Source organism: Watersipora subatra, chromosome 7, assembly GCF_963576615.1.
Source record: "Watersipora subatra chromosome 7, tzWatSuba1.1, whole genome shotgun sequence".
Taxonomy (NCBI): Eukaryota; Metazoa; Bryozoa; class Gymnolaemata; order Cheilostomatida; family Watersiporidae; genus Watersipora; species Watersipora subatra.
In genome coordinates this window covers 34,818,486-34,843,642 of record NC_088714.1, presented here as the reverse complement: position 1 = coordinate 34,843,642, position 25,157 = coordinate 34,818,486, and the positions used below count along the sequence as shown (strand labels likewise).

General features: G+C 35.7%; 1 protein-coding gene across 1 annotated transcript in view; it reads right to left on the bottom strand.

Annotated features, from left to right (window-relative positions):
• Nucleotides 1-5,736: 5,736 nt before the first annotated feature.
• The window catches only part of LOC137399285 (proteasome activator complex subunit 4B-like), a 77,374-nt gene continuing 57,953 nt past the window's right edge, over nt 5,737-25,157 (bottom strand). Inside the window, exons 25-35 of the mRNA XM_068085323.1 lie at nt 24,458-24,635; nt 23,648-23,812; nt 20,487-20,591; nt 16,820-17,058; nt 15,715-15,977; nt 14,945-15,027; nt 10,941-11,066; nt 9,410-9,562; nt 9,119-9,196; nt 7,924-8,127; nt 5,737-6,486 (exon numbers count right to left, since the gene is read on the bottom strand). Of these exons, the coding sequence (XP_067941424.1) occupies nt 6,352-6,486; nt 7,924-8,127; nt 9,119-9,196; nt 9,410-9,562; nt 10,941-11,066; nt 14,945-15,027; nt 15,715-15,977; nt 16,820-17,058; nt 20,487-20,591; nt 23,648-23,812; nt 24,458-24,635 (1,729 nt within the window). The 3' untranslated portion in view covers nt 5,737-6,351. The remainder of the gene's footprint in view (nt 6,487-7,923; nt 8,128-9,118; nt 9,197-9,409; nt 9,563-10,940; nt 11,067-14,944; nt 15,028-15,714; nt 15,978-16,819; nt 17,059-20,486; nt 20,592-23,647; nt 23,813-24,457; nt 24,636-25,157) is intronic.

Genomic DNA, 25,157 nt, shown 5'->3' with positions numbered 1-25,157 from the left:
AGATATAAATTTTTTATTAAAATTAAACACGATCTATATCTACCCATTTTTATTTGTAGTATGTATTATAAAGTACATTTTATGGTGTACAATATTAAAAAAATACTTTACCAAAGTTGTTTTCTCGACTTGGAACAGATTAAAATTTACATACATTAATTCTAATATAAAATTGTTTTGGATCTCGAACAACTCGGTTTTCGAACAAACTTCTGGAACGGATTATGTTCGAGAACTGAGGTTCCACTGTATATAAATAGGCTGGTTAGAGCTTAGCAGTGATTGTTTGGACTGACCAATCACGTTGCTCTACTGACTACTAGCTTCGTACAATTTCCACATATGCAACAATAAATAACTATGGTACGTTAACTGGCCATTTTGGTGCAAGCTAGACGCTAACAAAAAGGCCTGTAAAAATTACATACAATATGTAAGAAATGGTACTCTCAAGTAATAGAAAGATCCTCATGATTAAAAATAGTAAGTACATAATCTTGTCTCGAGAAAAAATATAAACAAATCAGAAAAATATACCCTGAAGGAATTTTAACAAGTAGCTAATTAGAATAGATAACTATACTATTAACAAGTAGCTAATTAGAATAGATAACTATACTATTAACAAGTAGCTAATTAGAATAGATAACTATACTATTAACAAGTAGCTAATTAGAATAGATAACTATACTATTAACAAGTAGCTAATTAGAATAGATAACTATACTATTAACAAGTAGCTAATTAGAATAGATAACTATACTATTAACAAGTAGCTAATTAGAATAGATAACTACACTATTACGACATTCAACCATGAGCATGAATAAATTTTGCCAACAAGCAAACAGCATTAATACATTGGTTGACGATTTCTAATAGTGTAAAAAAGTTTTAATCTTCATTAGAATGTACAAAAACACCAAAGTACAGTGGATTTGGCCGATCACATAACGTTTAATCTCTCCTTACTATCACTTTGACATAAATTTAATAAAACATGAAAAATTTGAACGAATATGTACATCCAAAATAATTTTCAAAATATCAAGTTCAAAATGTCTGAAAACATTGTATTTTGGAAATCTATCTATATAAATCTCAAAGTTAGAGTCTTTGTGTGTAGTTGGGTTTGTCCAGCTGTAGATTTTAAAATTTAGGAATGAACTATCCGTTTCATGCTGGATTACACCTCGGAACTTCCCATTCACCAGGCAAATATCTTACCAATTGAGCCACACGAAATTTATGGATTCATTGGGCGATATATGTCGCTATGTGTGTGAAAATACCCATAGCATTAGGTCATGGCACAATGATATTATTATTATGCTTTTATTAGTAAGTTTTTACAACACTAGCTTACTCAAACTAGCTATTGACAATGTGCCAGGCAAATGGCAAGTGGCAGACAACTACATTACCTGCCCCGTTTTATAAAACTAGTGCAACGCGTGCATTACGCTAGTATATATATAGATCTGAATGCTTGTCTGTCGCCAGTCTGTCATTCATCTGTCTAGTTATAAAGATAATCTTATAGCAATCAAAAATCACCTTCAACTGGATTTATACTTGCGACATTCAAATCGCAAGTCTACTAATCGCAAGTCTACTAATCGCAAGTCTACTAATCGCAAGTCTACTAATCGCAAGTCTACTAATCGCAAGTCTACTAATCGCAAGTCTACTAATCGCAAGTCTACTAATCGCAAGTCTACTAATCGCAAGTCTACTAATCGCAAGTCTACTAATCGCAAGTCTACTAATCGCAAGTCTACTAATCGCAAGTCTACTAATCGCAAGTCTACTAATAGCAAGTCTACTAATCGCAAGTCTACTAATCGCAAGTCTACTAATCGCAAGTCTACTAATCGCAAGTCTACTAATCGCAAATCTACTAATCGCAAGTCTACTAATCGCAAGTCTATTAATCGCAAGTCTACTAATCGCAAGTCTACTAATCGCAAGTCTACTAATCGCAAGTCTACTAATCGCAAGTCTACTAATCACAAGTCTACTAATCGCAAGTCTACTAATCGCAAGTCTACTAATGTAGTGGAATTAGATAGTCGCTGATTCAAGAACAACTGCAGCCAAAGAACGAATGATTGTTTAGTTTTTATTGTTTCATTTATGTTGTATCGTGTTTTTGTATTAACAATAGTATATTGACATTAAATTGTGCTCATGAAATTATATTGACTATACTTTTTATATATTGTATCAACGATAGTATTGTTGTTTACCCAGAACAGGAGGGTGAGTTTTACCCTGGTTTAGCCGGAGGTAGATGTATATATAAGGGATCCTAACTGCATAGAGGGAGTTGTGTTTTGACCTTTCTTTGATAAATACACATCTTTTAGTCGCAACAATTAGTCTTGTTTCTTTATCCGGATTACCCAGAGGTCACCACCCGGTATTTGTTTCAAGGACCGAGCTGGGTTTACGTTGGCTTAGCAAGGTCGTTGTAAGTGGACTCGGTAGTTAACAGAATCGATAGTAATGAGTAATATGTGGATATGAATAGGGAGCAGCATTGAAAATAGTTGCACCGTACCATCGCAATAACAAGTGCGCGTAACCACAAGGCTAAGCCGTTTTTATCATTCCTATCGCTCCTACTATATACTGTATATCCTTTTTGCGATTACACACCTCAACCGTGCACTTTTTATTATTAATCACTATCATCCTTTGTGTTTATTTTTTTGAAATTCTTCGAAAAGCTGATTTTTTTTATCGTTACCTATTTTTTCTAAATTGTAATTTTTAAATGTTCAGTTTTAATTTCAAATGTGCCGTTACACTCCTATTTCCGATTTTTCTACGGTTCGATCGATAAATCAGTACAGGCTAAATACTTTTCACATAGACAATTATATTATCTCGAGTAAGAAATGCCTCTACATTCTCTCTTTATTCGGTCAGACAAAGACAGTCCCGATATCTCATTTTTACACCTGTACCAGTATCGAAAGGTACCAGTATCATCGTATTCAAAGTTTTGATGAATGGCTTCTGCTGCAACAGTAAGCTTTTTTATATACAGACTTTTATGCACTCGTTGTTATAATTAATTCAACATATTCATGATTTTTATTTTGTTTTCTCAGTTTGTATTAATTTACCATTACCAAATCATTTTTAATTGTAATTGTAGCAAAACAGATTTTATGTAGCCATTACTTGCTAATTATTTCATTTTTAAATACCTAAATAGTTGTTTTATTTTTTCTCTAAACTTACTTGAACTGCACAAAACACTTTTTTCCTAATATGAAGATTGAAAGTTAGAATGGTATATTGTTGTTGTATGTTAAAAATTTTTTCTGTGCACAGACTTTTATTAACCCTGCAATGCCGGGAATTAACCTAGTAAAAGTACAAAAGCTGATAAAAATTGAAAATCTTATGAAAAAGTCTTATAGCAATAAAAAGATATGGGTAAGCTAAGTTAGGTTAAACTTCACATAGTTCAACTTACTGCAAGTTAGGCATAGTTTCTCCATCACCCCTTCCAAACTAATGCATTGACGAATCTATATTTTCCATTTTGTATATCCAAGGAAACGCAACAATAAAGCCTCTTCATTGGTTGTTGCTTTATTAACTATGTTTTTTTACTTATTGTAAGATTTTTGCATTTGGGTTCTTAGTTTCTGTAATGCATTTGATTTCGGGCTAGATGTGATTACCTGCAGTATTTATCAAAGAGATAGGTATAATCTTTTAGCTGAGCAATAGTATTAAACAAAATATATTGTAGTCTTATGGGAATGTTTGCTCAATTTATGATGATTTGAATTTACGAAGATTTTGGAATGAAATAGTCCTGCAAGTAGAGGTTTAACTACATCCTGAATTTAACCCTTTCACCAGTCAAAGTCTCCCAGAAACAGCCGAAAATTGTGTAATCCTTTGACAATTCAATAAAATCGGTATTCTATGAACATATTTGGATGTGAGGCTTTCTATTAACATAAGCTAGTTTCTTTAGAGCTTTTCGCGAACCCTTGTTCATACACGGTTTAATAAATGTTCTTATTCGCTCCACTGTAGCACTTTAGCACTCCACTATTATGGTAGCGACTCCCATCTTTGCACGTGCTAATACTTAATGCTAACTCGTAATACTTGTTAGATTCTGCTACTACAAGCTTCTACAAATTACTTCAACCTTGCTCAGTAGGAAGTAATCCAAATATGGATTACTTGATTACTGATAATGTGGATTATCAGCAGGTGGTGTGAACTTGGGCCCTGGGTGAGAGGAATAATTGTAGAGCGATGGAGGCTCGTCACCATCTAAGTCAGTAACCTTTTTCAACCATTTCCAGCCTGTGTGATTACATATGCTCCATCTTCTGATCTCTCAGTAGCAGTAATCGGTGTATTAGAGCTAGTAGCACGGTATTGCTTGTATTGGAGTTGTTATTATGAGGCACCCTTCTAGTATTCACAACGACAGCACCAGTGGATATAGCACTATCAATGTCGGAGCTAGCATACCCATGACTTTTCTCTATATATTCAAATGGTTTGAAGTTGTCATGTGAATTGTTATTGTATTGATCAGTCATAAGTTCATTGACCACCGCGGGATCAAATCAGTTTTATTCCTTCGTTTCAAATGCCGAATAGCTTGCCGATTGTTTTTCATTTTGCATTTTTTCAATGGAATCGCGATTTTGTATTTATTTAGCTTGTAGCAAAAAGAAGTTCCCTTCAGATAATCTTTTCATATCGTAATTCATAAACGAATATCTTGATGACAATATTTTGGACTTAATTGTTGAAGTTGATAGATGAACTTGCCTGGTTTATGACTGAAACTGAACTGACTTGGCTGTAGCAGGCAAGACAGCAATATGGTAGTTATGTAACAGTTGAAAGAGAAAAGCGGCAATGATGTGAGGTCCAAAGATACAACTAGATATAGCACATAAAGACAAAGGAAAACGAAAGACAGTAAAACACGCTGACACATACACACAGAAACTTTTGTCACCAACATTAAAAATGAACGTATCCTTTTTTATTGTTTCTAGGCGACGGCTTAATAAACTTCTACTGAAAATGATGCTTATGTCGTTTTTTCCATGGAACCGATAAATGTTATGTCGTTTCCCCAGCGAAAGGGTAAATCGTCTTAACCATCTCTGTGTGTAAAGTTAATCCTAAATCATGCAGTGCTCGCTAACTTCAAACTAACGCTAGCCTCTTGAGATCGAGGCCTATTTTACTTCAAGATAATGTCACCAGATTTGTTAGTGCTGACAATCATGTACAGTGAAACCTTACAACCAAGCAATAAAGTTTCGAATACAACCCATGTTAGGGGAAAAACCATGAAATAGTTTCATTTTGTAGAATTCTTATACAATGAGCTACAAACAAGTGTCTTTCATCAAAGCTGTTCGCCTAAATTCCCAGCCAAATATAACACAGCGAAACCAACAAGGTTCGTCAACCAAAATTTTTTCCGGCATATTTTACATGTTGTCTTGGTTGTTAATCGCCATCAATCTACCATGCCGACAATTCTTTTGCGGTTGTTCCATCATCTAGCGGTAGCCAGTTTTTAGTTTTGTTTTCAATGTTATGCTAAATTAACTTTCCACTATACAGTACATAGTACCTCAGGCCTCAGAGCTCAATACACAGTACACAAACTTTGAGAAGGTTCACTATATATCATTTTTATAGGGTTATAACTCTTCACATGCAGTTTGATATTAGCCATGAAAATTTTTTTTGTAAGCAATGATAGAGATGATAGACTATGATTCTGCATTTGCAGTTTATTGGTTAGTGAACCTCAACTTTGCTGCTTTTCATGTGCATCAACTTTTTCATAGGCTAAATGACCAGTTTGTCTTGGTGTGTAGAGGCAAAGTGATCACTTGGGGAGGACTTATTAGTTTTTAATGACTGCTAAACGCAGTGAGGTAATGATAAATCGAGAAGCAGTCAAATCAAATAGTTGTCCAAAAACAGCAGCTAATTAAACTAAACATGAGTTTACTGCTGAATGAAAAAGTCTATTCTTTTGCCAAATGTACCATAGTTATTTCCTAAAGATCTGAATCTATTATAACATAATAATTTGCGTGATTAACAAATACCTCCTACACAAGAGAGCATTGAGCAAAAGAATTCTCAGCAATGCAACTGTATAATACGATGTAATAATAGAATACGCCTGCGAGGGTCGTGTTGTGAATTGCCTAACAAGCATGGCTCAGCCACAGCCAGTCTTTCAGCGCTCTTAGCCATTGTACGACTACAATATACCGTCCAATGGCTCAAGCGTCATCATTCACAATGCGCATATATGGTATACGTCTAGGCGTAGTAGTTTGGAGAAACCAGTATATCAGTCAAGACAACCAATTGATCATCAGTAAACTTTTGCTTGTGGTCTAACCAATTGTCAAGGTGCGTCCGCTTGAAGTTCGATAGCACGTCTTTTACTGTTTTCTGCAAGTTCAACAACTTAATATATTAGGAATAAATGAGCAAGAAGATCACAGCTGAAATTGTTCAACAACTTTGCCAATACAGAGTTCTTTATAAAAAAGCCCTAATTCATCTTCTAGAATTAGGATTTTATACATACTATATATCATTTATATTATACTTTCCTATATATGTTATATCTATATATAGTAAAAGACGCTGCTCTGACATTAAAAGCATATTCTGTCTCAGTATTGGCATACATAATAGTCTGCCAAACAATTACATAACTATATTTATATTAAAAATAATTACAGTATTTAATTGTATAGCAGACTATTATATAAGCAAATACTGCGACGAAATGTGCTTTTAGCAATCCGAACAGGGTCATTCATTCCAACAGAAATTGTGTGCAGGGGATACTCAGCTGACTTATATTATAACACTACATTCCATGGTTTATTAAGTACAGTGAAACTCGGCTAACTCGACCTTCACGGGACCAAGAGAAAGTGTTCGAGTTATCAAAGTGTTCAAGTTATAAGAACACTGTCACAAGTGCATGTATTATTGTATTTATCAGTACATGTACCAACTATATATAAATCAAAAACATTGATTGCTTGTTGCAAGTTAAGGGACCTCTCATGTAATGTTTCAACAATTTTTATCAGAAAGTATAAATATTTTCCTTTTAATACTTGAGATTCGTTTGTTTGTTTTAGGTGATGTGACTGCCAGAACGTTTTAAGATTAAAATAGGCAAAACCTGATCAAGGTTGAAACTCTGAGAAAAAAAGACATTTTTCTTTTGAGCGTTTTAACAAAAACCAGTTTTGCCGATTTTTCTTAAAGTTTATCTGAAGGTTACCTCGTTTCTCTGTGCTTGCGGAGGGCTATCCCCAAGCGGATGTTTGGTAAAATTAGATTTTTTGCAAACCTATAGAAAAGTCGTTAACGAAAACATTTTGCCGATAGTGGTAATAATGACGCCCAAGAACTACTAAAAGTTGTTGTTTATCTCTATGGCTTGAAATAAAGTGATATTCTAAAGCGATAACAACCATCTCGGTAGCCGTTGGGCAAAAAAATTGTTCGAGTTAATCATGTTATGGTCGAGTTATCTAAAGCAATTTATCATTGCATGGGAACGGACCAAACAAATCCTTTCGAGTTAACCATGTGTTCGAGCTATCCGAGGGCGAGTTATCCAAGTTTCACTGTAATTTTCAGCTGTACCTTGATAGCAACTATGTTACTGACAGTTAATCCATTTTGGTACTAAAAGGTTTGGAAACTCAATTCCTTTGCTTATCAATGTAAAAGAATTTGTAGGCACTGTCAGCTCAATTTGGAGATGACCATGCTCCGTGGTGCCAACAAATCTGTTGACACTCATGGTCAATGTTAAAGTGTAACACTACATATGAGGGCATAAGGAATTGTAAGGCTGACCTGTATTGGCTGAGCATCGTGGATGTGATCACTGAGGATCATGAGAACATCTGGTATGAACTCAGGTACTTCATAAGGATAGGCACTAACAATTGCTCCTAGCCCGAGCACCCCCGTGTGACACCTGTGCAGCCTTCGCTCTTTCTCCTCTTTGCTGCCAGTTTTGGATCTCAGCCTAGTCGCCGCAAGCTTTTTGAAGTGATCCTAACAAATACGTTATCATGTCATATCTAGCGTTAATCATGTTTTAACAGTATTTTGGATGACACTTGGTAAATGAGAATTTGTTTTTGGCGTTCTGGAAAGTATTGAAAAAAAGGCAAATGCACCATGACATTGTTGTAGACCGTTTGACCATTGCAGACCACCAATACATGAACCGTTCATACTTATCTCCCGTACAAAATGTTTTAAGAGACTACAACAGTAACTATATTACTCCTTGCGCACATGTTAATAATAATTGCAGGTGCGCTCAGGAAAAACTGGTTATACATTTTTTGACCTCATTCGCAATTTTCAGGGTGGAGAAAGTATACCACACCCCAGGTTCAGGGTAGAGAAGGTATACCACATCCCATGTTCAGGGTAGAGAAGGTATACCACACGCCAGGTTCAGGGTAGAGAAGGTATACCACACCCCAGGTTCGAGATGGTGCATTCCGATTGACATCAATCTTAACAGTCATGCAAGGCATAGACCTATGAACACCTGGACAGACTTGCCACAAAAATTGAACTTGGGACACTACATCTACTTTCATAAATTTGAACAACTTGTTTTTGTTACAAAGCGCCCAAACATCTAATCTCGGGTGATCCACAAAATTAGTTAAATCTAACCGTATGAATAAAAGGAGTTGTTGATACAATTTGTAATAAACAATCACATCATGAACAGCCTACATTGCAGGTCGTTGCACTTCATACTAATTTCTATATGCAATTAAAATGTTGCAGCCATTTTCACAGTTTGTGAAAATTGCCAAGTAAACTAAAGAGCAGGGGGCATTCCGCTGTTTTCTCACATGGGTCCTTAGCTCAGGGGCAATAAACATGATAGCGTACTTATAAAATGGCCCCCAAAATCTTTTGTCCTACGGGACACTCCTTGTGACTACAGTCATAGTCATTCCTATTGAAGACCTGCCTATCATCACCGCCAAAGAATAAACAAAATAGCATGAATACTTACTAATAATTTGCTACCTTTCACATCAAAGAACTGAAACTGGATTCCTCCGCTCAATGTCGCTGCAGCCACGAGTTTAACCTAAATGCAAAACAAGATCAACCGATAGCAAAGTCATATTAGCTGCTCATAAATATAAACAAATGAACAAAAGTGCAAATATAATACAGTCCGTCCGTGCAAATGTGGATCTTGAATAAGCCCATCAAATAACCACTATTACATGGAACCTCTGTTTCAGCAGCCAGTAAAGATAATAGATTGAATGCAGGTGAGCAGTCTATGAAGGTTTACCTCAATACGCTCATCAGAGAGAAGGTCAAGAATAAGATCCTGGAGTTGCTGGCGCAAATCTCCGTGGAGATGAAACTGGTTGAGGAACATCATTGACTGGAGCATCTCAACGACAGTTACCCGTGCGTTCCATGACTTTAAACTCATGGCTTCCTGCAACAGTTTTACACATTCCAATTTTAATCGCATCAGATGAGCTGTCAAGAGCTTATTTACTCTTTACTTTATTTACTCTTTTTTAATGTAGGTGCTTCATTTTCTGGTTATTTCCACTTTCAATTTTTGTATGCAATTCATTTCCACTAGCCCAGTAACTCATTGACAGCCACCTGTCCTATTAGTCACCGCTGCTATAACGAAATTTCTTTCTTCAACTTTAAATTTTATGACAGATTTTAGCATGAATTCATGCTAAAAAATTTTTCATGCTATTTTAGCATGACAATAACAAAGACATCGAAATACCGTTCGCCGAAAACATTTTCACAATGCCTGAAAGAGACTCAATGGCTGATTTCTCTTAGTTCAGCAATTCTCTTGGGTAAAACGGTAATATTTTCCTTTTAAAACCACTAGCAAAGTTGGAGTTGTAATTTCTCAAAAAAGGTCAGTGGTCAGACAACTTCTCTTGGCCTGCCAAGAAAATCCGAACAGCATCATTCAGCTTTTTCCTGAATATGGTTGGAACAGGTTTCATTGAGATCGGCTGAAACTATATTGAAACCGAAGCCAAAAAGTAACAGCTGATAAAATTTAAGTGATAAAAAGTTGAAATTCAGTAACAGTTGAAAATACATACTAAAACTTGGCTTCAAGTGTGTGTTTAGTAAGCTAAACTTATTTAAAATGAATTCAATGTTAATGTTAAATGTACATACATAGTGCACATAGCACATTGCAATGTTACATTTTAATGCAGATCATAGCCAATAAATAAACTAAATATACTTAAGTTACTGTAGGTAATTATAGTTACTAAGGTTAACTTAATATTTTGTTATTAGTTTTAAATATGTACTTGTATAAAATTTTGACGATTTTTATCAGGGGGTATTTGCATTATATAATTATTATGGTTTCTATATCTCTTCGTACGATTTTTTCATCATACGAAGCCAACCCTGGAACAGATTAAAATCGTATCCTGAGGGTGCCCTGTATCTTAATTTAGATTTTAGACTGAAATATCATTAAAAACCACTAGAAATACATTTGAACCATCTACATGTTCTACAGATCTACACATATAAATATAGCACTATTACTATATACTCTATTGTGATAACGATCAAATGACAGATCACAAAGATCATGCAAGCGGTTCCATGGCAACATGAGAATAGACAACTACACAAGATTTACAATTCTTGAAAGCCTTTTGGTTCAAAAAGCATTAAGTCAAGTCACAAAAGCAAATGGGAGCATAATAGTGACCAAACGTACCTTATAGGGTACCAAAATTAATCAGCACATTAAGAGAATATCTCACGCCATCACGCTAAACCTCAGTTGTCCCAAATCAACTGCTTACCTTGACAGTCTGAATAAACTGAGGTAGGAGGGTGGGAGGCAGCAGTGTCTTGCTCATGTGCTTCACAACATTCTTGCTCAAGGTCCTCAACTCAGGATCACTAAAGTTAGCTGTATGCTGACAGACCTGCCAATGAAACGGATTGTGTTGGTTGTGCTTTGACAGAACTGCCAATAAGATATACTGCGCTAACTGTATACTAACAAACCTGCCAATGAGGCCGCTGTGTTAGTTGCATGCTTACAGACGCGCTAATAAGATTTAGCATGTTTACTTTATGTTGAAAGATCGGTCTGTTAGACCTATTACGATAGCTGCATTCTGATAGACCTGTCACCAAAATGTACTTTACTAACCATATGCAGTCATACTTCGACATACAAGTGCGCAACACACGAGAAATTGGAGATACGAGTAAAATCCTAAGTAAATTTTCGCCTTAAAATGCAAGACAAATTTGAGCTGTGGAGATGGTTATCGAAGCAGCTAATAGGTATCCAAGTATGTGAGAGACCACTTTCAAGAACAGTATCGCTCAGTTTTCATTGTCGGGTCAGTTTGAAAAAGTGGCCAGCTAAAAGTGAAGATGAACGCGAGTCCAAATGCGAGGCAAAAGGAGCCGAAGGAAAAAAAGTAAACTGAAAATGAAAACAAGATTAGAATTAAGTTTAGTGTAACGTAAGATTCAAACTTATTTTTAAGAGTGCATATATAGTTGGCTAAATTCATTTAAATTAAATTTAAAGTTTATGTTATGTAGCATTACACAAGTGTAGTGTCACAAAAGTGTAGTGTGACAAAAGTGTTGTGTCACAAAAGTGTAGCGTACCAAACGTGTTGAGGACAAGTCTCTCTCACATACACAGTCGTTAGCAGCTACATTTGTCTCGAAGGTAAGAATTCCATACCATAGAGTTATCTCCCCCTAGAGTGATAACAACACGAGCATTTCCGGTGCCAACAAGGAGCGTTTAGGACACGCCTCTTTGTGTGCTAATCAATCGTAGTGATTGACTAGATTAATAACATCAGCCATGAGAATGGTTAAACAAGGATCATGAATTTCCACAATTAAGATAGTAATTAATGCTCATATAAAAGAAATGATGATTATAGTTTATTACTCTAATATATGCTTATTATTTAAAACAATTCAATACCTACATGACTTGCAGAGGCACTGAATAGCTAGTGTTAAGTGAGTTGATGCAATCAGTTACTCATAGATAAGATAGATAGTCATACTTGGGGTTGTATTACAATGGTGTGATGGGAAGCTAATCAACTGCCATCAACTATGAGCTGTACTACCCGGCGTTGCCCGAGTAATAAAAAAGTCTTTGGACAGAAAATTTATTTTTATATAACATTTACCATTCTAACTTTCAAACTCCATATCATGAGAAAATATTTTTAAGCTGTTCAAATAAATTTAAGAGGAAAAAGAAAAATAACTGTAGAGGTTTTCAAGCTTTTTCAAACAACTGCAACTTTTAAATTTCATATCATGAAAGAAGTTTTTTGTTTAAATAAATTAGGAAAAAAAATAAAACTGCAAATGTGTTTAAATGTAAATGTGAAATAATTAGCAAGTAATGGCTAAATATAATCTGTTTAGCTATGATTACAATAAAAAATTATTAAATAAAGTAATAAAAAAGTCTATTTTATTTTTATATAATTATAATTTAGTATAATCAATGATATACAGCCACCTTATAATATACAGTCCCTGTATATAATTGGTATAATTTATTTTTATTTAACATATAACAACATTTGCCACTCTAACTTTCAAACTTTGCTTGCTTACATCAAGCAAGGATGTCCACTAACTAGTGGACATCTTTGCTTCAAGCTAGTCTATGTATTTGATTGATATGTGTTGAAATCTAATATTACACGCAAGGGCTGTTTGTGGACTGTGGCGCCCTGTATCACCATACAATGTCAATATTTTCCGTTGATGGCAGTTGATTAGCTTCCCATCACACCAATGTAATACAACCCCAGTATGACTATCTATCTTATCTATGAGTAACTGATTGCACTAACTCACTTACTTAACACTATCTATTCAGTGCCTTTGCAAGTCATGTAGGTATTGAATTGCTTCAAATAATAAGCATATATTAGAGTAATAAACTATAATCATCATTTCTTTAATATGAGCATTAATTACTATCTTAATTGTGGAAATTATGATCCTTGTTTAACCATTCTCATGGCTGATGTTATTAATCTAGTCAATCACTACGATTGACTAGCACAAAAAAGGGGCGTGGCCTAAACGCTCCTTGTTGGCACCGGAAACACTCGTGTTGTTGAATGCACTGTTATCACTCTAGGGGAAGATAACTCTATGCTCCATACAGTACTGTACATCAGTAGTCCCCAGCCATCGGGCCGCCGACCGGTCTGTGGATCAATCAGTATCAAGTGGCACAAGAATTTATCTATTGCATAAAGTCCAGAACGAAAATGACATACGTATACGAGTCTCTATATATGTACTAATACCTCAGCAATCTAGTTTGCCGTGAGAGATCGTTAGGTGTGTCGACAAAACACATAAAATAAGTAGCCGCACATTTACTCAAATGTAAATACTTATATAAATACAAAATATGTCAAATATAAAAGGCGATCCATTGGTGTAAGCGTCGTGGCGATATAGTGGTGATATAGTCTACTAAGATTGATGTCACGAGTTTAAGTTTCGTAAAAAAGCTATCTTTTATACTAACTTCAAACCCTGGTGACGGGCGGTCACACAGACATCCGCTCCTAATACGAATAAGAAGGCCATCGTTTTGTTATACTTTTAGGTACATAAAATATTTTGCAAGATTTTTCCTTTGCAGAATAGACAATGCGGTCTAAAGAATGAGAAAAATGGATGCAAATTGATATCGAAGGTAAGAGCTCCATTTAACTTTTTGTGAAATTACCATTATTATGAACCATAAAAGAGATGAAACTGATAAAGAAACAAACTACATGTATTAATACTACAGTTACTGTTCATTATTCAAATTAAAAAAGTCAAGTCATAGTTTTTTTCTTTTTGGAAAGGCCAAAGGTGTGAGTTTTGAAAGATCTTAGAACGTATGAGACAATGGATAATTGTATTTTACTGTTCATATAATGTAAAACCGCTATAACATAAATCTATATATAATAATGAACCTTGTTTTATTGTTGGAGCGGTCTGTTAATAAAGTTTCATATGAGTACACGAAGGATTCACATTTACTATTGTTCCTATTATTATTCCAACCACTTGGTCCGCAATAAAATTGTCAAGCGTTGACCGGTCCGCAGTTAGAAAAAAGTTGGGGACCACTGCTGTACATAGTAACGTTATGCTGTATTGCAGATCACAACCACTAGATGGGTATTTGTTACTTTCTGAGCGTAAGTAATGAATTAGAACATTTAAAAACACGTTTTTTCTTTTGTCATATCCTGTTCTAGGTGGTTTTCTTCAGAGGTTGAGAATGGAATAATTTGTATTTAGATATTGTATATAGTAAAAACTGGTTTGAGATACCAGATATATCAATGAGATGTACCTTGCTAGTCGTATGGTGGCAGCTATATCAATGAGATGTACCTTGCTAGCTGTATGGTGGCAGATATATCAATGAGATGTACCTTGATAGCTGTATGGTGGCAGATATATCAATGAGAAGTACTTTGCTAGCTGTATGGTGGCAGATATATCAATGAGATGTACCTTGCTAGCTGTATGGTGACAGATATATCAATGAGATGTACCTTGCTAGCTGTATGGTGACAGATATATCAATGTGATGTACCTTGCTAGCTGTATGGTGGCAGATATATCAATGAGATGTACCTTGCTAGCTGTAGGGTGGCAGCTATATCAATGAGATGTACTTTGCTAATTATATGCTAGCAGTCTGCTAACTTGACAAAGTAGCAAAAGTGTATGTACATGGCAGCCAAAGAAACAAAGGTGAAGGACATTAAAGACTCACTATAGGCAAGAATTGGAGAATTTCCGAAGTCCACCTCTGGTAAGTCGTGTGGCGATCAAAGTTGGACTGCAGCCAGGACAATACTGAAACAAACCATATCAGTCAACGAAAGGTCTAGAAAACCAGATAGAAATATTTGAAGAAAGAAATCTGAATGTAGTCTTAGGTTTTCTTTTTACCACTGCAAATAGCATAAAGTAAGCCAGGCACAAGAGCCAATATATACACTTGTATATATGTATATGCACTTATTCTTGCAGATGGCAGCTTGCATCTGATGCGCTTTGCACAAAACACCTTTGAGCCATTTTGGCACCCAATGTAGTATACAAGCTATTCACTATATAATTTTCTTCTTCATTTCAACTTAATGTCTTGTTCTGCTGCTAGAAAATAATAGCCCCATTACAAGCACTTGATATAACATTCCTTGCAGAAAAATAATTTGATCAGTTGCAAAAATTTATTCAAAATACATCAAAGGCACTAAACTTTTGAAACTAAGTACATATCGGTGTTTGAATCTCAGGCTAAATATTACTTTAGCAAAAGGAAAATCTTGAATAAGCAAAATGTGACAAAACAGATTTCAATTTTAAAGTTTCCATGCACAGATATGCTATACATGGGATAGAAAAGAGCACAGATATGCTATACATGTACAGATATGCTATACATGGATAGAAAAAGCATATGAAGTATATAACAGAAGCAACATATCCCCTTGTGAAGTAAAACTTTATTATGTGATAAATTTAATCTCCACACACCAGTTTTGAGGATGAGTTTGTTTCTCTTGTCCCTATGTTCAAGGGTTCCATCAGCAGAAGCATCAACATCCATTGCCTCTGTGACATCCTCAACATTCTCTGAGGCTATCTGACTTTCAGCGGAGACCTCTTCACCATTTGTGCCATTCTCGAGATCTTTGACTAGGGGAAGGCTGTACGTTACAAGGTCTGCTCTGGTGGGATTGTGCCAAGCATCATTGTTTATATAGGGCAGATCAAATACGTAGCACGAACACAGAACACTGCAAAAGTAATATATCAGTCAATTACTGATATGTTACTAAGGGAACAAAAACCAAATACTGATGGTATTGTCTAAGTAGGGAGAGGTTAGTCATAGCTTGTAACACATTTAATTATACTGAAACTGGCTAAACTGACTAGCCTGTGTTCCCAACAAGCAAAGAAGATTTTCACTTTAGCATTCACTCTAGTAAAAAACTGACTGTGCGGGTTCACTAAACAACTTTTCAATACTATTCTTATTAAGGCTTCATTCATTTCTGGCAAAGCCTGTTCAAATCACGGCAATCATAGCAAATTCCAGTCAAATAAAGCAGAATCCCTCAAGTCTCCTACGACAAACACTCTGACACATCTGTAAATAAAGCAGAATCCCTCGAGTCTCCTATGACAAACACTCTGACACATCTGTAAATAAAGCAGAATCCCTCAAGTCTCCTATGACAAACACTCTGACACATCTGTAAATAAAGCAGAATCCCTCAAGTCTCCTATGACAAACACTCTGACACATCTGTAAATAAAGCAGAATCTCTCAAGTCTCCTATGACAAACACTCTGACAAATCTGTAAATAATGCAGAATCCCTCAAGTCTCCTATGACAAACACTCTGACACATCTGTAAATAAAGCAGAATCCCTCAAGTCTCCTATGACAAACACTCTGACACATCTGTAAATAAAGCAAAATCCCTCAAGCCTCCTATGACAAACACTCTGACACATCTGTAAATAAAGCAGAATCCCTCAAGTCTCCTATGACAAACACTCTGACACATCTGTAAATAAATTGCCTGTAAATAATGAGATCAGTTGCTAATCCTTTAAAACTTTCACTCACCTTCCCAGACGAGACCTGATGGTTTTAAATGGGCTTGCCAGCCTCTCTTTGATCAGCTCAGTCACAAATGTATTCAACATCGGCACTCGCCATTGCTGTTGTCCCAGGGTGCCTTGCAAAAAGTAGAGACGGGATGATGTCTCCAAAGAAGTGGAGCTGTCGATATTGTGACCGACAGCCTTCACCTCCTCCATGAGGAAGTCAAACAGTCGATATAGCTTGCGCGGTTCTCTGTCTTCCTACACAGGAAAATTATCATTCTATTATAATCTACCAGGTGGCTGCCGTTCACTAACTAGCTAGGATTTAAAAGACAAAGACACTGAGGTTTGCTAGTAACATATGTGACCCAAGCAGTCAGAATGTACAATTGTGCTAAAACCACATTTTTGAGTTATTTAAAGATTTAAAATCAGCAAATTCTGAGGACTTTAATGCATTTTAAATTGGGTTATTTATGCCCAGGTTATGCAAGATTTAGTAGAGAAGGTCTCGTGATCAACTAAAGTTGTTGTGTTGAGTTTAAGCAGGATAAAGTTGGTGATTCATGAACTGTTAATCATGGTATTTGTTTACAAATCAAAATGCCATAGCAACCAACCACTAAATCTTAACCTATATTGATGAAACCTGGCATTCTCCACAATAAACCCCTGAAAAAGATGATCGTTGCATTTTTATTTCGATTCGATTGATGGTTGACCTCCCAAAGGTCATGGTAAGGTTAACAATATATGTGGCTGAAAGCTCACCTTCCTGGAGATATACATTAAAAGGGTATGCTTCAAACTGGGCACTTCTCAAGCTATATCGCTATGACTGCATATAATGACAGTCCAACAACTTAACAAAAACTTGGAAGTGTATTCAGAATTGTCCACCTATACAGAAGGTCGTGGTAAGGTCAACGAAAAGTGACAACAGAGGGCATCAAGATGCGGAAATATCAACCCACCTCATCAAGTGACCATTCAATCTAGAGCGCTTTTTATGTAGTTTAACACTCACACAGTGTAGCACGAGTACGCTGCAGAGATTTATTGTAGCGCATTGGAGGTGTTTGTTTGTTATGCTAGTGGCAATTTGTCCCAACACAACCATATCCAATGTTTCCTTCGGTAATCCTTGATACACAGTTCTGATGAGGCTTAATTGTTCAGATGACATAAAACTAGAGCATAATTCCCTACATTTGCACCCACTTATTAGTTTGATGTCAACAGCTAGAATGGGAACGTTATCAGCAGTGATAGGCTGATCGTTATTCTCTGTAATTTAATTCATTCGCATTATCGTTAGCAGCCACATTTTACGTAAGCAGCTGTATTTCTAAGGTTGCCCTATTATCACAATCCTCATCATCACTTTCACTGTGATCTGAGGCAGCTGACTCAGATTCTAAGTAGAAATACTTATCTAGCATCAACTAGCAGTAATTTTTGCGATGGTTTTATTTTGTTCTAGCCTGAAGCATTAAAAAAGGAAATAGCCGCATACATGCGAGCAGCCGCAGTTAGAGCCTATATTTATGATCTTGGGTTATGAAAAATTCCATAGCAACCACCGATATGGGTATAGTTAAATGGCAATTCTGGCTTTATAATTGGTCAGATACAAAAATAAACAAAACCATGTAAAAGAGCAGGGTTGAATGCACTATAAACCACTGTTTACTAAAATAGTGACGGTGAGTCATATAATAGCGTAAAGCACGCTTAGCGCGCTATTGTGAACAATGCAATTACCGCACGATTGTACATTCTGACGGCCGGGGTCACATATGGGCCCCGGTGTGTTAACAGCTACCATGAGATGTTCATCATCTCGCTTTAGCTCGTTAACATTAAAGGTTGACATGCAACAAAATTCACATTACAGTTATTTGGTATCAAAAGATGTTTGGATCACCATGTTTCACTCCGCTGTGTTGTAGGTACAAAATATGTGGAAATGTGATTACAAGCTCTTAAAAGCTCACAAACGAACAGTTAATAGCCACCATCACGAAACCGCTGTAGATTAGAATCTCTTTCCAAAATGGCTCAAATGGGACGTAGTTGTACAAGATGGCTTCTATTTACACTTTCACGCAACCTCATTCGTCGAAATATTTTCACAAGTATACTTCACGCATTCAATAAAACCATGTCTATTGTTCTTACGCGTCTATTTGATCGTCATTGTAATGCTGTTACTTTGAGCACTAATATCTCAAAATCTACCGTAAAAATTCGTTTAATTTTTTAACCTTAGCTCGAAGGAGTAAATATCATTGTCTGATAAACATGACGAACCTGTTGGTCACCTGTGATAATGGAAAAATGCTGCAGAAATTATTTGTGAAGTATGGGTCACATGATCAGATTACGACTAGATGATTAGATCAAGCCGAAACAAAACAGTAAAGTAGCAAGCATCTATGTTTGATACGGGGTCTTCGGTAAAACCTGAAGTGTTTGTCATAAACTAGTGCTACGAGAAGTTTTATATTGAGCCTTTTATTGGCCTTTCAATTTACGTGAGAACATCAAGTGACAAAACAATAACCAAATGTAATGACTACATTAGAGAAATAAACTGATTCCAATCTACGGCGGCTTTTCGTTTTTGAGCTTTTAAGAGCTTGTAATCACATTTCCACATATTTTGCACCTACAACACAGCAGAGTAAGACATGGTGAATCTTTTGATACCAAATAACTGTAATGTGAATTTCGTTGCAAGTCAAACTTTAAGTTATTTTGCTAAAGCTATAAAATCTAGACAACAGCTAGCCTACACCCTGCAATACAGCTTGCGCTAACTTTATTGATGACAATGAAGCTAATCTGTTTCAAGATTTGATTCCTAAGTTAAACCATTGCATGTTGAGGCAAATATTCATTTACAGATACATTGTAAATTGTTCAATTCATTCCGGAGCCAAAAAGCATTGATGAGTATATCAATGAGTATATCAATAAATATATAGCAATAAAAAATATATATTTTGTATAATTATGTAACAAAATAATGTGTTAACCCAAATTATATATAAAAACTAAACTAGTAAACTATAATTAGTAAATTATAATTGGTAAAAAGCATTTTTGCTGCTACTTTAATTTAGAAGCACGTGAATGGGAGAGTAAACTCAGCAATGCTTAGGTCTGACAGCATCTGGTCTGACAACATCTGGTCTGACAGCATCTGGTCTGACAGCAGTGTGAGTGATGAAAATACTTACACAAACAAACTATGAATGTAGTCTGAGTTAGGTCAATGTATATCGAGTTAAAAAATATACATATATATATATACATATATACACAAAAAAATATATTACCAATTTCATGTTTTATTTTGAATTTACAAAATTTTTGACTTGAATCTGAAAAAACTTTTCGGATGTCATATGCTAGAAATTCTAGTGTCAAAACAAATATTAGCTAACATTGTGGGTCATCTGTTGAAAAATTTGAATGTAGAGGCAATCCGAAGTTGAGGTTTAACTGTATCAGAGGTGTATTCGTGTTTTTTGTCAATAAAATGCAAACTTATGATCTTTTTGATCATGCACAAAGAATAATGTAAAATAACACAGATACCGACTTTGGGACAAATGGAACAAAATTCAAAAAATCAGTTTCTGTGGAGCTGAAAAAGAAAACAAAATGAATGTACTCACCGACGCAGTAGCAAAGGCAGTGCCCCAATGAGTCATGACTTCACTAGAGACATTCGTTATCGCTCTTCTCACCGTTGGCAGTACCCAGTCAAACAGTTCATTCATCTGTAATGACAATAATTTCCATCTAACAACAAAATATATAGTGAGAGGAGGCATCGACTTGGGCCACTTGACAGATGACACAATGACAGCGCTGTGAGACTTCCATAGGTATACCATACAACCCCACTCATAGAGTCATTCATAGAGACTAAACATAGAGACTGGTCTGGCTGAAAATTAAACAGGAAAGGCTAAGTCATATCAATTTATGATTCTTGGCTAATATGGCCTGCTAACACGCAACATATGTAATTAGCCTACTTGTAACCAGGCCCATATAGAAAGAAATGGTCAGACTATTTGTTAATGAAGCTTCTTATTCCTAATTGTTTAAATTTTAAGAGATAATTATTTTTTTTCATTGTATGTCTCACAAGGTGACTACAATGGCGCTGAATAGCTTTGTGCAACGCAAATAAATTGAGAGAAAAGTGAAACAACTGTAAAAGTAATTAAATGTGAAATAAATAGCGAGTAATGGCTAGATGGTCTGTTTTGCTACAATGTTTACATTGAGAAATGCTTTGATACTGATACAATTATTATGAGCTAAAAAACAAAATAAAAGTCATGAATATGTTGATTAATTGTACATAAAAGTGTGTGTATAAAAAGGTTACTATTGCATCAAAAGTCATGCATCAAAACTTTGAATATGATGATACTGGTATCTCTCTCTAATGGATATCTCGAAAATGAGATATCAGATTGTTTTTGTCTGATACTTTTCAAGACTGAATGGAGAGAGAATGTAGATGCAATTCCTACTTGAGATAATGCAACAGTCCATATGTAGAAGTTTAAATTTCACTTTTTATACTGATTGATAGTCATAAGGAAAAATCGAAAATTGAAGCTGGTAACGGGGACATTTGAAATTGAAATATCACAAATTGCCAATTAAAAAAATAGGTAATGAATTTTGAAATAGTTTTTAAAATTTTTTAAAAAGAAATACAAACTCAAAAAGTTATATCAAAGCGCATTCCTATTTAGCTTGTAGGCCGCAAATGCGATAAAGATATCGTAGATTAAATAGATGAGACTGGTAATAATAAATAGGTAAGAACGGCTTAGCCCTGTGGGTAGGCGCGTACGATTGCAATCGTCACGAGTTCCAATCCAGCGCAATACTGATTTTTTCATTGTTAGATTTGAAACAAAATAACTAGACACAGTGTAGAGTTTTGATGGAAACTCCTAACTTTATTTAACGCATAGGATTATACGTGAGGTGATTTCACAGGTTATTATGCAGGTCACAATCTTTATTGAGTACCTGCATAATAACCGGTGAAATCACCTCACGTATTATCCTATGCATTAAATAAAGTTAAGAGTTTCCATCAAAACTCTACCCATAGAGATAAAAACAAAAAGACAAACAAACATTGAAATTTATATCGATAGAGGAATCATAAAAAAGCTGCACTATCTGGGAATGACAACAGCCAATGAATGATGCTAAGTGAAACAGCCTTAGGCCACTGTTCACATTTACCGGTATATAGAAAACAAAGTACGCAAGTCAGCGCTTCAAGGGAGGTGATTTTATGACATCTATGAAGAATACCCACTAAGTAAAAGGAATGTGACAGAAAACATGGCAAAATCTAGGATCACACACTAACATCAAATTATGGCAAATATGTGTCTTCTACTTATTAAGCTGTGATGTATTAATATATTAATATTAGTAATATATTAATTAATAACGTATAATATGCTATTATACCCTATTATACCTAGCTATTACATCCCGTAATTATTAAATACGGGATGTAATAGTCACAACTCTCTGAGTCAGCTGTTGTTCAGCCGTAATCACTCCTAAATTTTAGCAGTGAATTGTATTAGAACTTACATTAACTCCACAAAAATCTGGAGTACTTCTTAGATACAGTCAAACATAGATAACTCGAACTTCACGGGACCGAGCAAGTGTTCGAATTATCAGAGCGTTCAAGTTACCAGAGCACTGTCACAAGTCCGTGTATTTACTTATTTATTAGTAGATACATGTACATATACAAACTATAATATAAATCAAAAGCACAAATGGCTTCTTTCAAATTAAATGCTTCTAATGTAAAGTTTATAACGTTTTTATCAAAAAGTATAGAGATTTTTTTATCACTTGAGATTGGTTTGTTGTTTGAGGTGATGTTATTGCTAGGACGTTTTTTAGATTGAAATTGGCAAAACTTGATCGTTGTTGAAATGCTCAAAAGAAAAGACATCTTTTTCTTTTGAGCGTTTTACCCATGATCAATTTTGCCGATTTTTCTTGAAGTTTATGCAAAGATTACCTCGCTTTACCTTGCTTCCGAAGGGCGATCGCTAAGCTGATGTTTGGTATGAATCAAATTTCACCAAATCTTTAGAAAAGTCGTTGACAAAAATATTTTGCCGATGGTGGTAACAACGACGCTTATGAATTACGAAAAGTTGAGGTTTACCTCTATGGCTTGGAATAAAGTGATTTTCTAAAGCGATAACAACCGTTTCGGTAGCCGTTGGGAAAAAACAGTTCGAGTTAACAGTGTTGAGTTCGAGTTATCTATAGCAATTTATCATTACGTGAGAACGGACCAAAGAAACCGTTCGAGTTAACCATGTGTTCGAGCTATCCGTGGGCGAGTTATCCATGTTTGACTGTATGTGCATATTACAAACACTGATTATATTAGCCGTATCTGTGTAAACCTAGTCTAACAAGCTTATTGGCCAAAACCAATCTCAAACTTCACAGTTGAACCTAGTTCAACCAATATAGCTGGTTAAAGGTCTAATATTTGGAGTCTCTAATCACATACCTGGTTAAAGGGCCAGTATTTGGAGTCTCTAATCACATACCTGGTTAAAGGTCTAGTATTTGGAGTTTCTAATCACATACCTGGTTAAAGGTTCAGTATTTGGAGTCTCTAATCACATACCTGGTTAAAGAACCAGTATTTGGAGTCTCTAATCATATACCTGGTTAAAGGTCTAGTATTCGGAGTCTCTAATCACATACCTGGTTAAAGGTCCAGTATTTGGAGCCTCTAATCACATACCTGGTTAAAGGTCCAGTATTTGGAGCCTCTAATCACACCAGATACAAACTCTGCCACAAGCCGCTGTCGACTCTTCTCTGTTTTATGATCAGTGTCAGTCAGCAGGTTGTCGATAGCCGACTTGCAACAGTCGACCAGAGCTAAACCGTAGTTCCTGGCAAGGCACTAAAAAGACAAGCAGTGCATGGTGCATGTGCAGCAGGGATGGACAAAATAACGATATTCGTAGTTGTCTTCTCGATAATATAAATCGAAGTGAAACTGCCCTTTCGTGTTATCGATCTTACCGGTAGTTTCTTTTACTCATCGATAGTTCACACCTCAATATATTGTTTGGTAATTCGTTTTGGCTGCACATTGTTTTTTCAGTTCATCCTTTTTATTCATGGATCACAATATCACGATTGTTGTGGCTGTGAGTTTGTCGCTGAATCAAAGGTATTTTCTTTATCCTAATAAATGCTGACTGAAGCCTAAGCACCCAACGAAATCTTTTAAAGACTATTTTTGCACACACATAATCTTATCATTTCAGTAGATCTTATACCATGAAAATCCTTGTACCCTTGATAATTATTGAGATTTTTTTTATTCTTTTCTGTCACCTCAATGTTTTATTTGACCGATAGGTTGATAGTTATTTTATTTCGGTAGGTAGTTGATTGCATTGCCAATATCCAGTAGTTATCGCTAACACAACATATCGAGAAGACAACTCCCAGAGATACGATATTAGCATATCAGTATTCATCGGCTATTCCTAATGCGCGGCTGCTGATTCCACGGACAAACCACACAACAAACAAGCACCTTGAAAAAAGTGTAGTTACGACTGGAGAAAGAATCATTTTGTTTCGTTTCCAGTGCCATGTATTGAAACAGCTTGCTCGTGAAGTTCTCATCAGAAAATCTATCCAACGTATATCTGTCTACATCACTGAGTTCTTCTGGTGAAGGGGGAGAGCAACTTCTCGTCACCTGAATGCGTCTGCAAAAGTAAAAATTTATTAGTCACTTAACAAGTCAGAAACGGACTTATTTGGCTCACTGTTAACAAAGAGTAAGTGTTAGTGAAGAATAAGTGCTAGCGAAGAGTAAGTGTTAGGGGAGACTAAGTGTTAGGGGAGAGTAAGTGCTAGCGAAGAGTAAGTGTTAGGGGAAACTAAGTGTTAGGGGAGAGTAAGTGTTAGTGTAGAATAAGTGCTAGCGAAGAGTAAGTATTAGGGGAGACTAAGTGTTAGGGGAGAGTAAGTGTTAGCGGAGAGTAAGTGTTAGGGGAGACTAAGTGTTAGGAGAGAGTAAGTGCTAGCGAAGAGTAAGTGTTAGGGGAGACTAAGTGTTAGAGGAGAGTAAGTGTTAGTGTAGAATAAGTGCTAGCGAAGAGTAAGTGTTAGGGGAGACTAAGTGTTAGGGGAGACTAAGTGTTAGGGGAGAGTAAGTGCTAGCGAAGAGTAAGTGTTAGGGGAGACTAAGTGTTAGGGGAGAGTAAGTGTTAGTGTAGAATAAGTGC